The sequence below is a fragment of the Rhinichthys klamathensis genome, unplaced genomic scaffold, assembly GCF_029890125.1.
Source record: "Rhinichthys klamathensis goyatoka isolate OS25496 unplaced genomic scaffold, OSU_Roscu_1.1 h1tg001107l_1, whole genome shotgun sequence".
In the NCBI taxonomy this organism is placed as follows: Eukaryota; Metazoa; Chordata; class Actinopteri; order Cypriniformes; family Leuciscidae; genus Rhinichthys; species Rhinichthys klamathensis.
In genome coordinates this window covers 87501-106629 of record NW_026607346.1, presented here as the reverse complement: position 1 = coordinate 106629, position 19129 = coordinate 87501, and the positions used below count along the sequence as shown (strand labels likewise).

Here is a 19129-nt window from a genome sequence, read left to right as displayed (position 1 = left end):
AGTGAAATACAGTCATCAATAGGAATCCATGCGATCTGGAATTTTGCATATCAGTCTTCTAACACCTAATATAAAGTGGGACCATTTTGGGACCATGATGATTTTACATCATGATTGTTGAAATATAAGTCAGTGTGGCTGTTAGCTGTTTTGCCATTTACCAACTCACATTTTAAACCTGAAACGAAGGCTTTTGAACTAAGGCTCAACCTGCTTTTCATTCCCCATTGTCCACAAAAGATGAACAGTCTAGAAAATCACATTCATTTAGAGTCACATCTCCACTATCTCCATTAGTTCAGATGTGATGAACTAGATTTGATATTCCCTTGTGCTGTGTTGAAAACACTATAACACTTGCGGTATTCCCAGTCAATAATGAACGGCATGCAAAAAATAGCTTATAAATCCCCAAATATAGGAATTCATCTTTTTGTCAGCTTGTTTTCTTTCAGTTAAGACAGGTTTTGTATTTGTATTTATCAAACTGATTGATCGTAGGCTTCATTGATCTGAGCATCAGTGATTCAGTAAGTTTATCTCTGTGAAAAATTAAGCCTGTAATTAATTTTTTTTCTCAATAGCTTGTTTGTGCACATGAACGTGTGTGTGTGTGTGTGTGTGTGCGCGCGGATGCACGAGTATGAATAGATCCATCCACACATGCACAGGTCCGAGGCCTTTATGTTTGCAAGCCCACATGTACATATGTGAACATGAACATGATGAACACACTCCTGAACACTATTTGTTTCTCTGATTTTCTACTCAATCATTTTCAAGGGGCCGTCATTTGTGAACTATATACGCTCAGATCAATGAGGCCTACGATCAATCAGTTTCAAAAATAAATACAAAACCTGTCCTTATTTAAAGAAAACAAGTTGGCAAAAAGATTGAATCCAATATTTGGTGATAAAAAAAACGTAACAAGTGATTTATGAGCAATTTTTTGTAGGCTGGCCATTTTTGACCGTGAACATCACAAGTGTAACTTTGTGCCACTTTGTACAAAATAAAAAAGCATTTTAAAAAATCTGCTGGTTAAACATTAAAGCACACTAGTGTGATAAACACTGCATTTTTCTTTTATAATTTATGTCAAATTTACAAAATTATACACAAATAATGCTTAAACTGAGGTACGTAAGCTCAGATAAATAAGGCATACGACTGATAAATTTCCAAAAGAAATATAAAACTGGTCCTAATTGAAAGAAAACAAGCTGACAAAAGGATTGAATCCAATATTTGGTAATAATTATAAGATTTATAAGCATTTGTTTGTAGGCCAGTCTTTTTTGACCGGGAACATCACAAGTGTTACAATGTGGGGGAAAAAAACACAAAAAATGACAAAAATAATTTTAAAAAAATGTGGGAAGTTGTCACAATTTGGGTGAGTAAAGTCATTAAATTTTAGTCCAATGCAATAACATTACCTATGGGAAAATCCTCTCCAGGTCACAATGACCCGAACACAACTTGAGGGATATAGTGAATTATATCTGTAATTATACTGTAAGTATAATTATTAACTGGCCATGATGTGCTTGAAAACATGCTTGGTTTGACAGTGACTTCTGTGCGAGCTGCTTCATGCATTCATGCCCTTGTTAAGCCTGTGAGATGTTGCACTGGAGCTCTGTGTGCAGAAGTAGCCGAGTGTGTAGGGTTGTGTGTACCTGCTTTGGAGCGGGCCGAGCGCTGGGAGACGCTGGAGCTGTGACGCCGGGCCGAGGAGTTGCTCTGGGAGTGTGTTCTGGACACCGGGACTTTCTCTTCACTGTCTGAATCATGAGAGAGGGACGTCTGAGCGCAGGACCGGGGCCGCTCTTCATCCCACAGGCCATAGCACTGAGGAGGAAGACGAGGCGATCAAGAGCTTTCTGCGGAAACACACTTTAACTCTTTCCCCGCCATTGACGGAAATGTCTGTCTTTCTGTGTTTTCACTGTTGAACAAGATTTTCATGAAGTTTCTGTTCAAAATATTGCTTTTTTTAAACCCACATTCAAGTGTTTATAGGAAAAGAATGCATGAAAGTCGAATAAAACGGGTTATTTTGTTGAAAAGCAGAGGGTCTGTTCTTTCTTTTGATATATTGCATGTTCAGATGTTCATACAAAAAATGTTCTGGGAGCCGTTCAATTGTTGTGATAAAGTGATAAAAAAATGTTGGCAACTAAAAAAAACTGGCGGAGGAAAAGAGTTATTGATCAATAATATTTGGTGAGATACACAAAATCACATTTTATGCTTAAGACACATTAAGACACATGTGATCTGAACCTCATGATCGCTTCGTAATGCAGACCTTAAGGTTGCTCTCGATCAATGACGACAGCAGATTATTGCTGAAGTGGAAGCAAACAAATGAAGGAGTAAAAAAGCTAGAGTTTAAAGCAGGACTAAATTGTTGTATTTGATACAAAATATATATTTTTACAAAATAATTTGGAACACGGCTTGGTTAGACTTGCGGCTTTGGCTGTATAACAATTTCAAAGTTGATATCACAAAAATGTAGGTTCCTATGAGATTTCATTTACCAAAAATAGCCACCGGTGACCCACCACAAATTAATACATTTATGTCATAATGTCACTTGTATTGTGGAACCTTGAGTCTCAGACCATTCCAACAATATGTTTTTTGTCACGATTAGAAAACATTTCGATTAAAATTTGATTTTTTTTCTTTTTCGAACTTCGATATTATTTTCAATTATGGTTGTAACTGTTTACAATTACGTTTGGTAACGGTTTATGATGATGTGTTGTTAATTATGTATTCTCAATGAGCTTAAGTGGCTACAGATGGAGCTTTGGTGATTGGTCATGTGTTTATTTTAAATGGGATGAGTTTGAAGATTTGTATATGCCTGATGAAGGTCATGAGACTGGTTGCTAATACACTTTTTTTTTTCATTACTTGCAAGTACTGATAGTGTGCGGGAGTTCCTTATTTGCGATTAAAATTTGATTAAAATAAACATAACGCCGCCCACTAGGGGAGGAGCCTGTTAACAGGATTTAAAGTACAGTTTTCATGGAATATCCCATTTCTAAAATATTTCATAGGACAAAAAGGCACCAAAAAGACTCAATTATGTCCGCAATTATTCCACAATTATGTGATATAAAGTGATATTGTGACATAAATGTATTAATTTGTGGTGGGAGAACACAGTTAATGTTTCACCGGTGGCTATTTTTGGTAAATGAAATCTCATAGGAACCTACATTTTTACTGTAGTTAAACGAATGGGTTAATGGGTTAAAGGAAGTCAGAGTTTGTACCTTGAGAATGGAGCGGTGGAAGAAGAGCGCGAGGAGCTGGACCAGGTCGTAGTGGACGTATCCCTCTTTCTTCTCCACACCGATGATGTTCGGCGGGTGGAACGGTTTGGACTTGTCCCGCTCTATGGTTTGGTTAAACGGGAAGAAGCCAAACTGGAAGAAGTATTTGATCACTATGGTGACCTGGGTGTGAAAAGTAAGAGCAAACATGACATGAAACACAACGACACGTTGACGATGAATCTCTCTCAACTGCATCTGTATCTGCTGGAGAGGTCGACTAACAGCACATGGAGATTATGAATCAACAATCTACTGATATTCCTGCAGTTCCTGGATGAGAAATGTTGAATTTTCTGTCGAATTTAAACCACTGAATTTGTGGGAGCGAATTTGTAAAGTGAAATAAAATGGACCGAAAATTGCCTGTCGAATATTATAGGTTGTATTTTTAAACAGAATTAATATTTCGGAAGTGGAATCTGAAAGGTGAATATGGATTATTGGATTTTTAATAATGAAAATGTGTGTGAAATGTTTTGAATTTAATTATTGACAGCTTAAATATTGAATTTCAGCCCATAAAAATGCATGCCCTAAAAATACAATGCATTTAAAAAAAAGTGCTTGCATTTTAATGCAATGCATATTTTTTTTCAAATAGTGCAATTCAACAAGCTTTTTTTGTTTCAAAAACATTTGGCATTATTTTACTTCCATACTCTTAGACATTTTATTAAGATTAAAGGCGCACTATGCAGGATTTTCAGCTGCTTGTAAACATAGCAATCAACATTGGTCCCGCCCACATCACATAAGCCACACCCCTCTCCCCTGATTAGATAGAGTTACACACACAGCCCAACACACTCAGGAAAATACCTGCTGGATGATGAGTGATTAGCTATTTTGCAAATATTGTGTTATCATGCATAAATAGCATTTTTTGAGTATATGAACAGAACGAACAGATCCAGATTTGCCATCTTCAGTCTAGCTTGCTAATAATTACGTGTCATAAAAATGTAACTGCAATGCCTCAAGTTACAGATAGCAACATTAGCGTATTGTTTTTGTGTCGAGACTTCAGACAAGCACAGCAATTCAAGAAAAAAATAAGAAATGTTTAACAAACACCACCACACACTTCTAGCGGACCTAAGTAATGATTGAGAGGCATTATTTTTGTGTGAGTCTACGAAAATCCTGCATAGTGAACCTTTAACCACTACAGGTTATTTGTAGGTGGTTAACCAGTGCAGTAAACCGAAACCCTCTGGTGCTCTACGGTCATTTGTGACAGAAAAAAATTTACATTGAATTTTTTACTTCATCGGAATGGTACGAAACTTGGTAGAAATCTTGGCACTTGCTATGTGAACACAGACACACACACACACACACACAGACACACAAAATAATGGACATGATTCGAACAGGTTGACCGGTCCTGAATAAAACAGTCACACTTGTGCTTCTCGGCGTCAGAAACGAGCGCATTGGAAATGAATGTGAGAGTTTCCTCTAGTGGAAGCGTGTGGAACTGCAGCCGATCAACATCTCACTGAACGCTCCTTTACTGAGAGATCACGTCATATTTAGAACTTGTTTAGATATATGACTTTGATTTTATTGCAGTTTTAGATTAAAACATGTTTTTGAAAATATATATTTCATATAAAAATTGAAAATAGTACTTTTGTGCATTTTTCATAACAACCGTGTGACTTTTTTTAAGTTTACTTTTCTAAACTTTTTTCCCTTCAGCAATAATCTGCCAAGTGTCGTCTTTGAAAAGGGATCAAACTTCAGTCTGTCGCTCAACAGCATTCAAGATTTACCACAGTTTAGATTGGAAATTAAATTTTCAGGTCTAAGCTCAAAAAGTGATTAAATACAGCGTAAATATAATTTAGTACCATAAAATCCCCTAAAAATACAAAATATTAAATAAAAAACATTATCGAACTAAAATATAGTACATTAATTTCATTGAAAAAAAAAACACACAAAGAGCACCAGAGGGTTTTAAATACTCACTAATCAACTTATTTTTGTTCATAGAACATTTGGAACAATAAGGTTCGTTTTGCTAACATTAGTTGAAATGAACGAACAATGAAATACACTTCTTAAGCATTAGTTAATCGTTTTAATCGCTCCTCAGCTGATCTCGCACCTCCGTATAGACGATGGCCGTCATCCAGAAGCGCTTGCTGGGCCGGGGCACCGACAGCATGGCCCAGAGGAAGATGAGGATGGGCAGCACCAGCGTGGCCACCGACGCAGAGATCATGTGGTTGAGGATGATGACCAGGTAACACACCATCTCAGAGCGAGCCACCAGCGTGTTGTAGAGCGCGTAGAGGAGCTGGAGGAGCTGCGGCTGAGACCGGTAGAAGTGCTCGGACTCCTCCAGTGTCTCGTCGTGGAACATCCTGACGGAGGGAACCACAGCGCGCATCAACTCAGGCATGCGGTTCATGCACGTCTGGGGTGTCCTTGCATACACTGGGGCTGTTCGTCAGGCTTTTTCAAGATTTGTAATAGTGCTGGGCACCGATTAATCACATCCAAAATAAAAGTTTGTGTTTACATGATATATGTGTGTGTGTGCTGTGTATAATTATTTTGTATAAATATACACACGTGCATGTACTGTATAGATTTAAGAAAATGTGTTATGTATCAAATATTTATATTTATATACATGCAAAAAATTTCTTAAATATATACATGCACGTGTGCGTATTTATATATACAAAATAATCATACACAACACACACACACATATATCATGTAAACACAAACTTTTATTTTGGATGCGATTAATCGGTGCCCAGCACTAATTTTTCTAATTCTTTCAATAAAAGTTCAATTAAATTGATCAAATAATACATGTATAATTCAGTATCCAGTTAATTATAATATTAGTAAATCAAAGGCACACAAATTGGAAAGTTGCCCAAAAAATATATCACATTTATTTTGTCGTCACACTATGAGTGGAAACGTCTCGGTTACATATGGTAACCCTCGTTCCCTGAGGGAGGGAACGGAGACGTAGGTCAGACTGACCAATAGGAATCTCGCTAGAGAGGCCAATCTACTTCGAGTGAAACTAAAACAAGCCAATGCACATTGGCATGCAATCATTTGCATCAGCTGCGCGTCCTCGTCAGCGCGGGTATTTAACAGCAGCTGTTATGATTGCACACTAGTTTTTTGCTGAGGAGCCAAACCTGAAAAAGCTGGCCGCCCCAGCGGGCGGCAGCAGATGTGGCGACGGGACCTACGTCTCCGTTCCCTCCCTCAGGGAGCGAGGGTTACCATATGTAACCGAGACGTTCCCTATCGGTCAGTCACTACAACGTAGGTCAGACTGACCAATAGGAATCCCTACCAAAGCGCCACAGCTGCTGCACCCCATCCAGCGCCCCGTGCAAGCCTCTACACCTTCTTGCCTAGAAGGACGATAGGAGGAGGCTACACACAGAGTGTATCTGTCACTGTTGTTCCGTAATAACCCATACAGTGAGATTATTGGATAACACTGGGAAAGCGTGCCCTTCAGTTAGGAAGGAGGACGCTGCGGAACCCACTTACTTCAAGGAGTTATGTGGGGAATACATACGGACTAGCCCGAAGGCTGTACTACATATGAGATAGTGGGTGACTTAGCCCAAGGGAAAGACACGGGCTTCCGTTAGGAGCAGCCGTGGAAAATATACACATATGGGATCCCCGTAGGGTCACACATATGGAACCCAGCCCAGATCCGGTTCTCAAGGATTCAGCGGATAAAGGCCTGGCACCTGGACGCTCCGCCATGTCCAGGCCGAGGGGTTTTTGGAGGACTCAACAGGTTTTTCACTCTGGAGCAATAAGGGTGCACAGTAGGGTGCAGCAAGCCGACAGAGCCGGGCCTCTCGCTGCTTCTACCCGTTTAGGGTGAGAACACGGGAGGAGACCGGCTCTACACGTAGGCTATTATATCTAGCGAACGTGTTAGGTGTCGCCCAGCCCGCACCTCTACAGATATCTGTTAGCGAGGAGCCATGTGCCAGCGCCCAGGAGGATGCAACGCCTCTCGTGGAGTGTGCATGCAACCTGAGCGGGCAGGGCACGCCTTGAGCTTGGTAAGCCAAGGCGATGGCATCCACTATCCAGTGGGCCATCCTCTGCTTGGACACAGCCTTTCCCCTCTGCTGGCCTCCATAACAGACAAAGAGCTGGTCTGAGGTCCTGATGCTTTGAGTTCTGTCCACGTACATACGCAGAGCGCGAACGGGACAGAGCAAAGCCAGGGCTGGGTCTGCCTCCTCCAAAGGCAGCGCTTGCAGGTTCACTACCTGGTCTTTGAAGGGAGTGGTAGGAACCTTGGGCACATAGCCAGGCCGGGGTCTTAGTACCACATGGTTGTCACCCGGCCCGAACTCTAGGCACGATTCGTCGACCGAAAATGCGTGCAGGTCTCCTACCCTCTTGACAGAGGCCAGTGCAACCAGTAGCAAAGTCTTCATGGAAAGAAGCTTTAAGTCTACTGACTGCAGAGGCTCAAAGGGAACATCCTGAAGTGCTCGAAGCACCAGGGAAAGATCCCAAGAGGGTATGGAGGGGGGTCGAGGAGGATTTAATCGTCTCGCCCCCCTAAGAAACCTGACGACCAGGTCGTGCTTCCCCACTGTTTTGCCATCTATGTGGTCGTGATAAGCTGAAATAGCGGCAGCATGTACTTTGAGGGTGGAGGGAGACAGCCTTCGCTCCAACCCTTGCTGCAAGAAGGAAAGCACAGACCCTATCGAACATCTCCGGGGGTCTTCTCGGCGAGAAGAACACCACTCGACGAACAGGTTCCACTTCAGGGCGTAAACACGTCTCGTGGACGGCGCCCGTGCTGAAGTGATGGTGTTAAGTACCTCAGGGGGTAAGTCACCTAGAACCTCCGCGTCCCGTCCAGGGACCAGACATGGAGTTTCCAGAGGTCTGGACACGGGTGCCATAGGGTGCCCCGTCTCTGAGTCAGAAGATCCTTCCTCAGAGGAATGGGCCAGGGAGGGACTGTCCCAAGGAGCATGAGTTCTGGGAACCAAGTCCGGGTGGGCCAATAGGGAGCCACCAGAAGGACCTGCTCCTCGTCCTCCCTGACTTTGCACAGTGTCTGTGCAAGTAGGCTCACTGGGGGAAACGCATATTTGCGGAGGCCCCGGGGCCAGCTGTATGCCAGTGCATCCGTGCCGAGTGTTCCCTCGGTCAGGGAGTAAAACAGCTGGCAGTGGGAGGTCTCTGAAGAGGCAAACAGGTCTACCTGAGCCTCTCCGAACTCTCTCCAGATCAGCTGAACCACCTGGGGGTGGAGTCGCCATTCTCCCGGAAGCACAGCTCGTGATAGCTCGTCGGCCACACGGTTGAGCACACCGGGGACATACATGGCTCGAAGCGACCTCAGATGCTTCTGACTCCAGAGGAGGAGATGGCGGGCGAGTTGCGACGGGAGCGTAGACCACCTTGTCGGTTGATGTACGCAACGGTCACTGTGTTGTCCGTACGGACCAGTACGTCCCTGCCCTGTAGCGGCCTTTTCAAGCGGCTCAGAGCGAGATGTACTGCTAGCAACTCGAGGCAATTGATGTGCCAATGCAGTTGGGGAGCCGTCCACACCCCTGACACTGCATGCCCGTTGTACGTGGCACCCCAGCCGGTGGCGGAGGCATCTGTGAATACCACAGCATGCCTGGAGACCTGTTCCAAGGGGACTCCTGCCCGAAGGAACGAGAGGTCTGACCACGGGCTGAAGGTCTGGCGGCAGGCCGGTGTGATTGCCACCCGGTGAGTGCCGTGATGCCATGCCCATCTCGGGACTCGGCCGTGAAGCCAGTGCTGAAGCGGTCTCATATGAAGCAAGCCGAGCGGAGTTACCGCTGCTGCCATATGCCCCAGGAGCCTCTGAAAAAATTTCAGTGAGACCGCCGTCCTGCCTTTGAACGTGTCCAAGCAGTTCAGCACCGACTGAGCGCGCTGCTCTGTGAGGCGCGCTGTCTGTGCGACCGAATCCAACTCCATACCGAGAAAAGAGATCCTCTGCACAGGGGCGAGTTTGCTCTTCTCCCAGTTGACCTGAAGGCCCAACTGGCTGAGGTGCGTGAGCACGAGGTCCCTGTGTTCGCATAACTGATCTCGAGAGTGTGCTAGTATGAGCCAGTCGTCGAGATAGTTGAGGAGGCGAATGCCCTGTTCTCTCATGGGAACAAGGGCCCCCTCCGTGACTTTCGTGAAGACAAGGGGGAGACAGGGACAGCCCGAAGGGCAGGACCTTGTACTGATATGCTCGACCCTCGAACGCAAAGCGCAGAAACGGCCTGTGTCGAGGAAGAATCGAGACATGAAAGTACGCGTCCTTCAGGTCGATCGCTGCAAACCAATCTTGGGGACGGATGCATCCGAAAATGCGTCTCTGCGTGAGCAATTTGAACGGTAGCTTGTGGAGGCTCCGATTCAAAACTCGCAGATCCAAGATTGGCCGTAACCCACCACCTTTCTTGGGTACAATGAAGTAGGGACTGTAATGCCCTGACCTCATATCGGCTGGAGGGACCGGCTCTATCGCGTCCTTCGCCAGCAGGACTGCGATCTCCGCACGCAAGACATGGGCATCGGCTGCTCTCACTGTAGTGGAGTGGATGGCCCGAAACTTGGGGGGACGCCGGGCGAACTGAATCGCATAGCCGAGCCTGATGGTCCGAATGAGCCAGCGAGACGGACTGGGGAGCGCTAACCAGGCTCTCAGAGACCGTGCAAGCAGGACCAAAGGGACCGTAGGCGTACCCGGAGTGGGGCAGCGAGGTGGAACACAGGGACGCGGCTCAGGAGGCTCTCTCTGGGAGGCGGCCCGTAGCGGGGTCTGTGTGTGCTGTGCAGCACTTACCTGGTTCCACGGGGCAGGAGGTGCAGGAGGCGGCTCGGTGGCGTTCTCGAACTGCACACTGCTGCTCACTGGCGACAGAGGAGGATGAGAGTGGTGAGGATTCTGTCCCCCCACTGCTCTCCGGGTCCTCTTCGGACCCAGAGATGGTAGAAACTGCTCTTTTATTGAAAATTTGGGTACCGCTGGTTTTAAGGCCAGCGGCGGAACATAAACAAAACGAAACAAAGGATTTTCCACCCGGCCCTCTTCCGGGGGAGGGAGCGATGCAGTCATCGTCTCCTGGAGAGCAGTCCCCTCCAACTCTGGGTCGCCCGTCCTGGGGCCGCTTACCACTGGCTTTGCCACCCTTCTTGGCGGGGGCCTGGACGGGCGGGGCGGCGACGAGCAGATTGAGGAGCGGCAGGCGGTGGGTTGGAGGCAGCAGCTGACCGCCGCGGCAGGATATGCTTGATGGCCTCAGTCTGCTTTTGTACAGCCGAGAACTGCTGGGCGAAGTTCTCGACCGCGTCGCCGAAGAGGCCGGTCTGGGACACGGGGGAGTTGAGGAACCGGAGCTTCTCAGCCTCCCTCATGTCTGCCAGACACAGCCAGAGATGGCGCTCCTGGACCACCAAGGTGGACATCGCACGACCCACTGACCGCGCGGTGACCTTCGTCGCACGAAGCGCGAGGTCCGTTGCGGCACGAAGTTCCTGGAGAACTTGTGGATCATGACCACCCTCGTGCAGGTCCTTCAGTGCCTTGGCCTGATGGACCTGCAGCAACGCCATGGCGTGCATGGCAGAGGCAGCTTCCCCACAGGCCTTGTAAGCCTCGTCGAATAGGTCCGACGAGTACCTACAGGCCCGGGAAGGAAGACACGGTTCTCCGCGCCGAGTGGAGTTAGGGCACAGCTGCATTGCAGCGGCCCGCTCCACTGGCGGGACACGCGTGTATCCCTTAGCTGCCCCGCCATCAAGGGTGGTGAGGGAGGAGGAGCCCCTGGAACGGTTTCTGGCAGTAAAAGGTGCCGTCCACGTTCCCGTAAGCTCCTCATGCACTTCCGGGAAGAAAGGCACTGGGGTGGGTTGCTGAGAACAGCGCGCGCCACCCCGAGATACCAATCATCCAACCTCGAGGGTTCGGGACACGGTGGAGGATTCCACACGATCCCGACCCCGTTGGCGGCCCGGGAGAGCATGGCCATCATCTCCGGGTCCGTCTCAGGCACCGCTGGCACCCCCGAAGGAGGCAGCGGTGCCGAGTCGTCGTCCGCAGAGAGGTCTGACCCACCCTCCGATGCAGCGATCGACATCTGGTCACTGGGAGCCCCAAAGGAGACAACCGGTACACACCTCGAGGATGGTCCAGCTTTCTCCAATGGAAGCTCAACTGGCTGCGGAGCATGAGAGGGGTGAGGGCTCCTAGGGGGTTGGTTCCCCGAAGGAGACGCGCTCACCGTGATCCTCAGGTCACTCGCGCCCCCGCCCGAAGCAACCCTCTGAGGAGGATTGGAACGAGGCAGAGGCACGGGGACTCCGCCCCTTTGCAGGAACAGGAGTCTCGACCGTAGCTCCGCGATGGTCATCTCCACAATGGGTACATGACTCATCCACAAACGCTGCCTCAGCGTGTTCAATGCCCAGACACACGAGGCAGCGTTTGTGACCATCCTGTGAGCCCAGGTAACGACCGCATCCAGAAATACACAAATAGAAAGTCATCTTTTTCTTTTTAAAAGACGCTCTCTATTTGTGTAAGCTCTTTTAGGGACTGCTCTCACTGGTGCTGAAACACGCAGGGGAACAGTCACTGCGAACACAGACAGGAATGTGCACCTGTCTGTGCGCGATCTCTCTCTCTCTCTCGCTGTCTTACCAGCTGTGAAAACAGCTTTTGAGCGCTCGTACGGCGCACCTTACCAGCTGTTACAACAGCTTTTTGGTTTTGCTCAACACACCACAGACAGGAGAGAGAAAAAGAAGACTGCTCGCGCTGCCGTGCTGTAACGCCCGCACAGGGAAGGAGAGGTCCAAAGAAGAGGCTCGTAGTCACACTCTGTAGAATTAAACATGAAGCGTTTGGCTCCGAAGCAAAAAGCTAGTGTGCAATCACAACAGCTGCTGTTAAATACCCGCGCTGACGAGGACGCGCAGCTGATGCAAATGATTGCATGCCAATGTGCATTGGCTTGTTTTAGTTTCACTCGAAGTAGATTGGCCTCTCTAGCGAGATTCCTATTGGTCAGTCTGACCTACGTTGTAGTGACTGACCGATAGGGAACCAGCTGTTCATTAAAACAATAAATGTTTGTTTGTTTTTTAAATATGGAACAACAATTGTCAACAACATGTCTGTATTTAAATGGGTTACATACTGTTTATTGGCTTTTCAGCCTCATTTAAAACAAAAAAGGAAACAAAATTAATGTACTGTAAGTTTAAAAATTAGAAATAAAAAAAATAAAAAAAAATTATAATTAGTCTGTTTTTTTTTACTCGACACACTTGACATAAATAGCCTTGTTTAAAGAACATAACCCGACCTTTTCTAAAACTAGCATTTAAGAAATGATTTGCTTAAATTGTAAGTGTTGTTAGCAATATTAATGCAAAATGAGTTGAAACACGTGCGTCTGGTGTTATTTTTACAAACACTACTGTTCAAAAGTCTGGGGACAGTAAGATTTATATTTTAATTGAAAGAAATTGATACTTTTGTTCATCAAGGACACATTAAATAGATCAAAAGTGACAGTAAAGACATTTATAATGTTACAAAAGATTATATTTCAAATAGTGCTGGGCAAGTTAACGCGTTATTATCGCGTTAACGCATTTATTAATTAATGCCGACAATTTTTTTATCGCGCGTTAACGCAGTTTTTTTTTCATTATTATTATTTTGAAAGTCCGTTGCTCACTGGCTCTGAATACACATAGACCTACAGTCAAACCATGATCACAGGAGGGGTGGGATGTTGGTCAGCCAGCAAATAACCCACCCAAACCAGCAGTGGAAAGGCTTTGGCAGGTTCTCAGTGTCTCAGGTGAACAGAAAGGGAGACAGCGCTCCGCGACCGCGAGTGAATGACAGGCGCTCTATGGATAGTAACCATGACAACGGCTTACGTGCGCTACGCAGCTGTAGCCTTCTTAACTTAAATTAAAATTATACATAACTTTACCTGATAGGCCTGCGTTTAGTTTAGCGGGGATGCTCTGCCATGTGAATTCCCTCCTGTTGATGTCCTGATAACTATTTAGATTCTGGAAACTCACAAACAGCGAGCCGAGGATCAGTCTCTCTTCCAATGATTTGTGCTGCGCGTCGTGTACAAAAAGTTAGACAATTCAACTTCGGCAACGCGCGGGCGCGTGCGTGAGGCGAGCATGAGCGCAACAGTTTCACAGGAACGCACCCGCTTGTCGCTGCACCTGTGTTTGACCACTTCACCTCACTCTAGGCTGATTTATACTTCTGCGTCGGACCTACGCCGGAGCCTCTACGCGTTGGTTTTCATTTATATATATGCGTCATTGTCCGCGTTGACGCGCAATTACACATGCAGAGGGAGAGTGTGAAACCCGGGGAGCGGTTCTAGCAATCACAGCGCTTGCGGTACGCGTAGAATTGACGTTACATTTTTGGAGAGATGCACGTCAGGGTACGCGCGCTACAGCTACGGCGTGAGTTCGACGCAGAAGTATAAATTGGGCTTTACCTCTGTTTAATGTAATCTTACGTGGGAAACCATGGCATGCCATGACCAAACCTAAGCTGCTATCAGAGAAGTAACGTTGGTCGACTTATATCTGTAGTAGTGATCATGACCCTTTTACTACACAGACTGTTTCTGCTGCTCCCTGATACAAGATACCTGTTCAGAAAAAAACACACAAGAAAACTGGACTCGTTTTAACAAGCTAGATAAAAGGTAATGCCCTGGCAGTGGCAAATAGCTTTGTTTAAATATTTGATTTGATTACATTAATGTTTAAGTTGAGATTTACAAGAAATATTTTATTTGATACTGTGTAAAGCAGGGGTCTCAAACTCAACTTAACTGGGGGCCGCTGGAGGTAGAGTCGGGGTCAGGCTGGGCCGCATCAAGTATTCCACAAAAAAATAGTATTCAAGTATTCCAAAAAAGGAGCACAACTGATTATTAACGTTTCTTCTGAGCTGTTCCTCTGAATTTGAACATTCCTTTCTGTACATGATTGGTTCTTCATGAGCTGTCCTTCTGACAGTTGAAGTTCATTTTACAAACTTTCTTTGTCTATAACACATATTTGTAATATTTATATTTGCTTATGTCCTTTTTATTTTCTTTATACAACACATTAATGATATTGAATGTTTTTTTTTTGGAAGGCACATTTCCTTTTATTATATACTTAGAAAAACAATTATTGCTTTTGAAATACAAATATTTGCAGTCATGTCTGCCCGTCTTATTGAGTTCTTTCTACACATGTATAGTGTCTCAGGCAAATTACTGAGTGCACAAATCAAAGCAAACCTTCTTATCAACCTGTTAGACACATATTACAAGCTCAAAATGATTATTCTCACATTGTTTTAGAGCAGGGTCTCTCTCCAACACGTCGCTCACGAGCTGATTGGTGGTAGCTCGACAAGGGGCCGTTCACATATCGAGCTCATATATTTTGCGCGCTCAAGTTCGTTATTTCAAATGTAGGTGCGCGTGCGCGGCAAGCGCGCTCATAATTGAAGCGACGCGCTCATTTTTTCCAGGCACGCAGTATGTTTGTACTTAGCGGTTGTCTATGGCAACTATTGACAACAAACCCACCATATGGTAGCCCATTTAAAACGCGGCACACGCAACGATGGGCCGCACTAACATTACACTTTAATGTCAAGTAGGGGGCCACAAAATATCACCCCGCGGGCCGCGAGTTTGAGACCCCTGGTGTAAAGGGAATACTGCTGGTATAAAAGCACCTTATTTGTTTAAAGTTTTTGCAAACCACATGTTATTGCACTTTTGTAGCAGTACATTTAAATCAAAAGTGCGCAATACACTACTTTAGAATTCATAATTCAATTTTGCGCATAACAATGCGATTAATCGCGATAAAATTTTTTTATCGTTGCCCAGCACTAATTTCAAATAAATACTTTCAATTAATCAAAGAATCCTGAAAAAAAAAAATATGACGGTTTCCACAAAAATATGAAGCCGTTTCCAACATTGATAATAATCATAAATGTTTCTTGAGTATCAGATCCTCATATTAGAGTGATTTCTGAAGGATCATGTGACACTGAAGACTGGAGTAATGATGCTGAAAATTCAGCTTTGATCACAGGAATAAATTACACTTTACTATATTAAAAAAAAAAATCTTTAAGACTGTTCATAACTTTAAGTCAGTTACATTAAAACGTACATTGGCCTAATTTGATACCGAAAAGTAAGACTAGCCTTGACTAACTGCTAGTGGGTCATACTAGATCTTAAGACACAGTCTTAACATAATGGCTAAGTTTATGCAACGAGCCCCAGGTCACATGACGCGGCTCACCTGCTCCTCAGAAGCTCATTGGCCGTCAGCTGATGGCTCATGGACAGCAGAGACTGACTCTCATCAGGTGTCCGGATGCGAATCCTCCTGCCGTCAGCGTCCGCATCCAGGCCCGTGGCTTTACTGTACGAGGGAGGGATATCGGCTCGGTCCCAGTCCGGAGAACTGGCCCAGTGTGTGTGTGTGTCTCGTTCGCTCACGGGCTCCTCGACGGTGTCACTGGTGCCCTGGCGCGAGTACAGATCTGTGCGGTGCGAGAGCTCACTAACACAGACCAGAGAGACACACGTCAGTCTTAGGGATGACCTACCAACTCCGGCTAAAAATGCTTCATCTCTTCCAAGATTTAAAGGGGTAGTTCACCCAAAAATAAAAATTCGTCCATGATTTACTCATCCTGAAGTCATCCTAGGTGTATATGACATTCTTCTTTCAGACGAATACAATCAGAGTTATATTAAGCAATGTCCTGGCTCTTCCAAGCTTTATAATGGGAGTGAATGGGGATTTTTGTTTGGAAGTCATCAAAGCGCATATCCATCATAAAAGTGCATCTATCCATCATAAAAGTGCATCTGTCCATCATAAAAGTGCATCTATCCATCATAAAAGTGCATCTATCCATCATAAAAGTGCATCTATCCATCATAAAAGTGCATCTGTCCATCATAAAAGTGCATCTGTCCATCATAAAAGTGCATCTGTCCATCATAAAAGTGCATCTATCCATCATAAAAGTGCATCTGTCCATCATAAAAGTGCTTCTGTCCATCATAAAAGTGCATCTATCCGTCATAAAAATGCATCTGTCCATCATAAAAGTGCATCTATCCATCATAAAAGTGCATCTATCCATCATAAAAGTGCATCTATCCATCATAAAAGTGCATCTATCCATCATAAAAGTGCATCTGTCCATCATAAAAGTGCATCTGTCCATCATAAAAGTGCATCCATCCATCATAAAAGTGCATCTATCCATCATAAAAGTGCATCTGTCCATCATAAAAGTGCATCTGTCCATCATAAAAGTGCATCTGTCCATCATAAAAGTGCATCTATCCATCATAAAAGTGCATCTGTCCATCATAAAAGTGCTTCTGTCCATCATAAAAGTGCATCTATCCGTCATAAAAATGCATCTGTCCATCATAAAAGTGCATCTATCCATCATAAAAGTGCATCTATCCATCATAAAAGTGCATCTATCCATCATAAAAGTGCATCTGTCCATCATAAAAGTGCATCTGTCCATCATAAAAGTGCATCTGTCCATCATAAAAGTGCATCCATCCATCATAAAAGTGCATCTGTCCATCATAAAAGTGCATCTGTCCATCATAAAAGTGCATCTGTCCATCATAAAAGTGCATCCATCCATCATAAAAGTGCATCTATCCATCATAAAAGTGCATCTGTCCATCATAAAAGTGCATCTGTCCATCATAAAAGTGCATCCATCCATCATAAAAGTGCATCTGTCCATCATAAAAGTGCATCTATCCATCATAAAAGTGCATCTGTCCATCATAAAAGTGCATCTGTCCATCATAAAAGTGCATCTGTCCATCATAAAAGTGCATCTGTCCATCATAAAAGTGCATCTGTCCATCATAAAAGTGCATCCATCCATCATAAAAGTGCATCTATCCATCATAAAAGTGCATCTGTCCATCATAAAAGTGCATCTGTCCATCATAAAAGTGCATCCATCCATCATAAAAGTGCATCTGTCCATCATAAAAGTGCATCTGTCCATCATAAAAGTGCATCTGTCCATCATAAAAGTGCATCTGTCCATCATAAAAGTGCATCTATCCATCATAAAAGTGCATCTGTCCATCATAAAAGTGCTTCTGTCCATCATAAAAGTGCATCTATCCGTCATAAAAATGCATCTGTCCATCATAAAAGTGCATCTATCCATCATAAAAGTGCATCTATCCATCATAAAAGTGCATCTGTCCATCATAAAAGTGCATCTGTCCATCATAAAAGTGCATCTGTCCATCATAAAAGTGCATCTATGCATCATAAAAGTGCATCTGTCCATCATAAAAGTGCATCTGTCCATCATAAAAGTGCATCTGTCCATCATAAAAGTGCATCTGTCCATCATAAAAGTGCATCTATCCATCATAAAAGTGCATCTGTCCATCATAAAAGTGCATCTGTCCATCATAAAAGTGCATCTATCTGTCATAAAAATGCATCTGTCCATCATAAAAGTGCATCTATCCATCATTAAAGTGCATCTGTCCATCATAAAAGTGCATCTGTCCATCATAAAAGTGCATCTATCCGTCATAAAAATGCATCTGTCCATCATAAAAGTGCATCTATCCATCATTAAAGTGCATCTGTCCATCATAAAAGTGCATCTGTCCATCATAAAAGTGCATCTATCCGTCATAAAAATGCATCTGTCCATCATAAAAGTGCATCTGTCCATCATAAAAGTGCATCTATCCATCATAAAAGTGCATCTATCCGTCATAAAAGTGCATCTATCCGTCATAAAAGTGCATCTATCCATCATAAAAGTGCATCTGTCCATCATAAAAGTGCATCTGTCCATCATAAAAGTGCATCTGTCCATCATAAAAGTGCATCTGTCCATCATAAAAGTGCATCTGTCCATCATAAAAGTGCATCTGTCCATCATAAAAGTGCATCTGTCCATCATAAAAGTGCATCTGTCCATCATAAAAGTGCATCTGTCCATCATAAAAGTGCATCTATGCATCATAAAAGTGCATCTGTCCATCATAAAAGTGCATCTGTCCATCATAAAAGTGCATCTGTCCATCATAAAAGTGCATCTGTCCATCATAAAAGTGCATCTGTCCATCATAAAAGTGCATCTGTCCATCATAAAAGTGCATCTATCCATCATAAAAGTGCATCTGTCCATCATAAAAGTGCATCTGTCCATCATAAAAGTGCATCTGTCCATCATAAAAGTGCATCTATCCGTCATAAAAGTGCATCTGTCCATCATAAAAGTGCATCTGTCCATCATAAAAGTGCATCTGTCCATCATAAAAGTGCATCTGTCCATCATAAAAGTGCATCTGTCCATCATAAAAGTGCATCTATCCATCATAAAAGTGCATCTGTCCATCATAAAAGTGCATCTGTCCATCATAAAAGTGCATCTATCCATCATAAAAGTGCATCTGTCCATCATAAAAGTGCATCTGTCCATCATAAAAGTGCATCTAGCCATCATAAAAGTGCATCTGTCCATCATAAAAGTGCATCTATCCATCATAAAAGTGCATCTGTCCATCATAAAAGTGCATCTGTCCATCATAAAAGTGCATCTGTCCATCATAAAAGTGCATCTGTCCATCATATCAGCTTTT

The 19129-nt window shown here is 44.2% G+C and overlaps 1 protein-coding gene across 1 annotated transcript in view; it reads right to left on the bottom strand.

The window, feature by feature from the left end:
* Nucleotides 1–1685: 1685 nt before the first annotated feature.
* LOC130079528 (piezo-type mechanosensitive ion channel component 2-like) overlaps nt 1686–19129 on the bottom strand; it is a gene marked incomplete at both ends in the record, with an annotated part of 101936 nt that continues 84492 nt past the window's right edge. Inside the window, 4 exons of the mRNA XM_056244807.1 lie at nt 1686–1857; nt 3303–3485; nt 5482–5740; nt 15762–16025. Of these exons, the coding sequence (XP_056100782.1) occupies nt 1686–1857; nt 3303–3485; nt 5482–5740; nt 15762–16025 (878 nt within the window). The remainder of the gene's footprint in view (nt 1858–3302; nt 3486–5481; nt 5741–15761; nt 16026–19129) is intronic.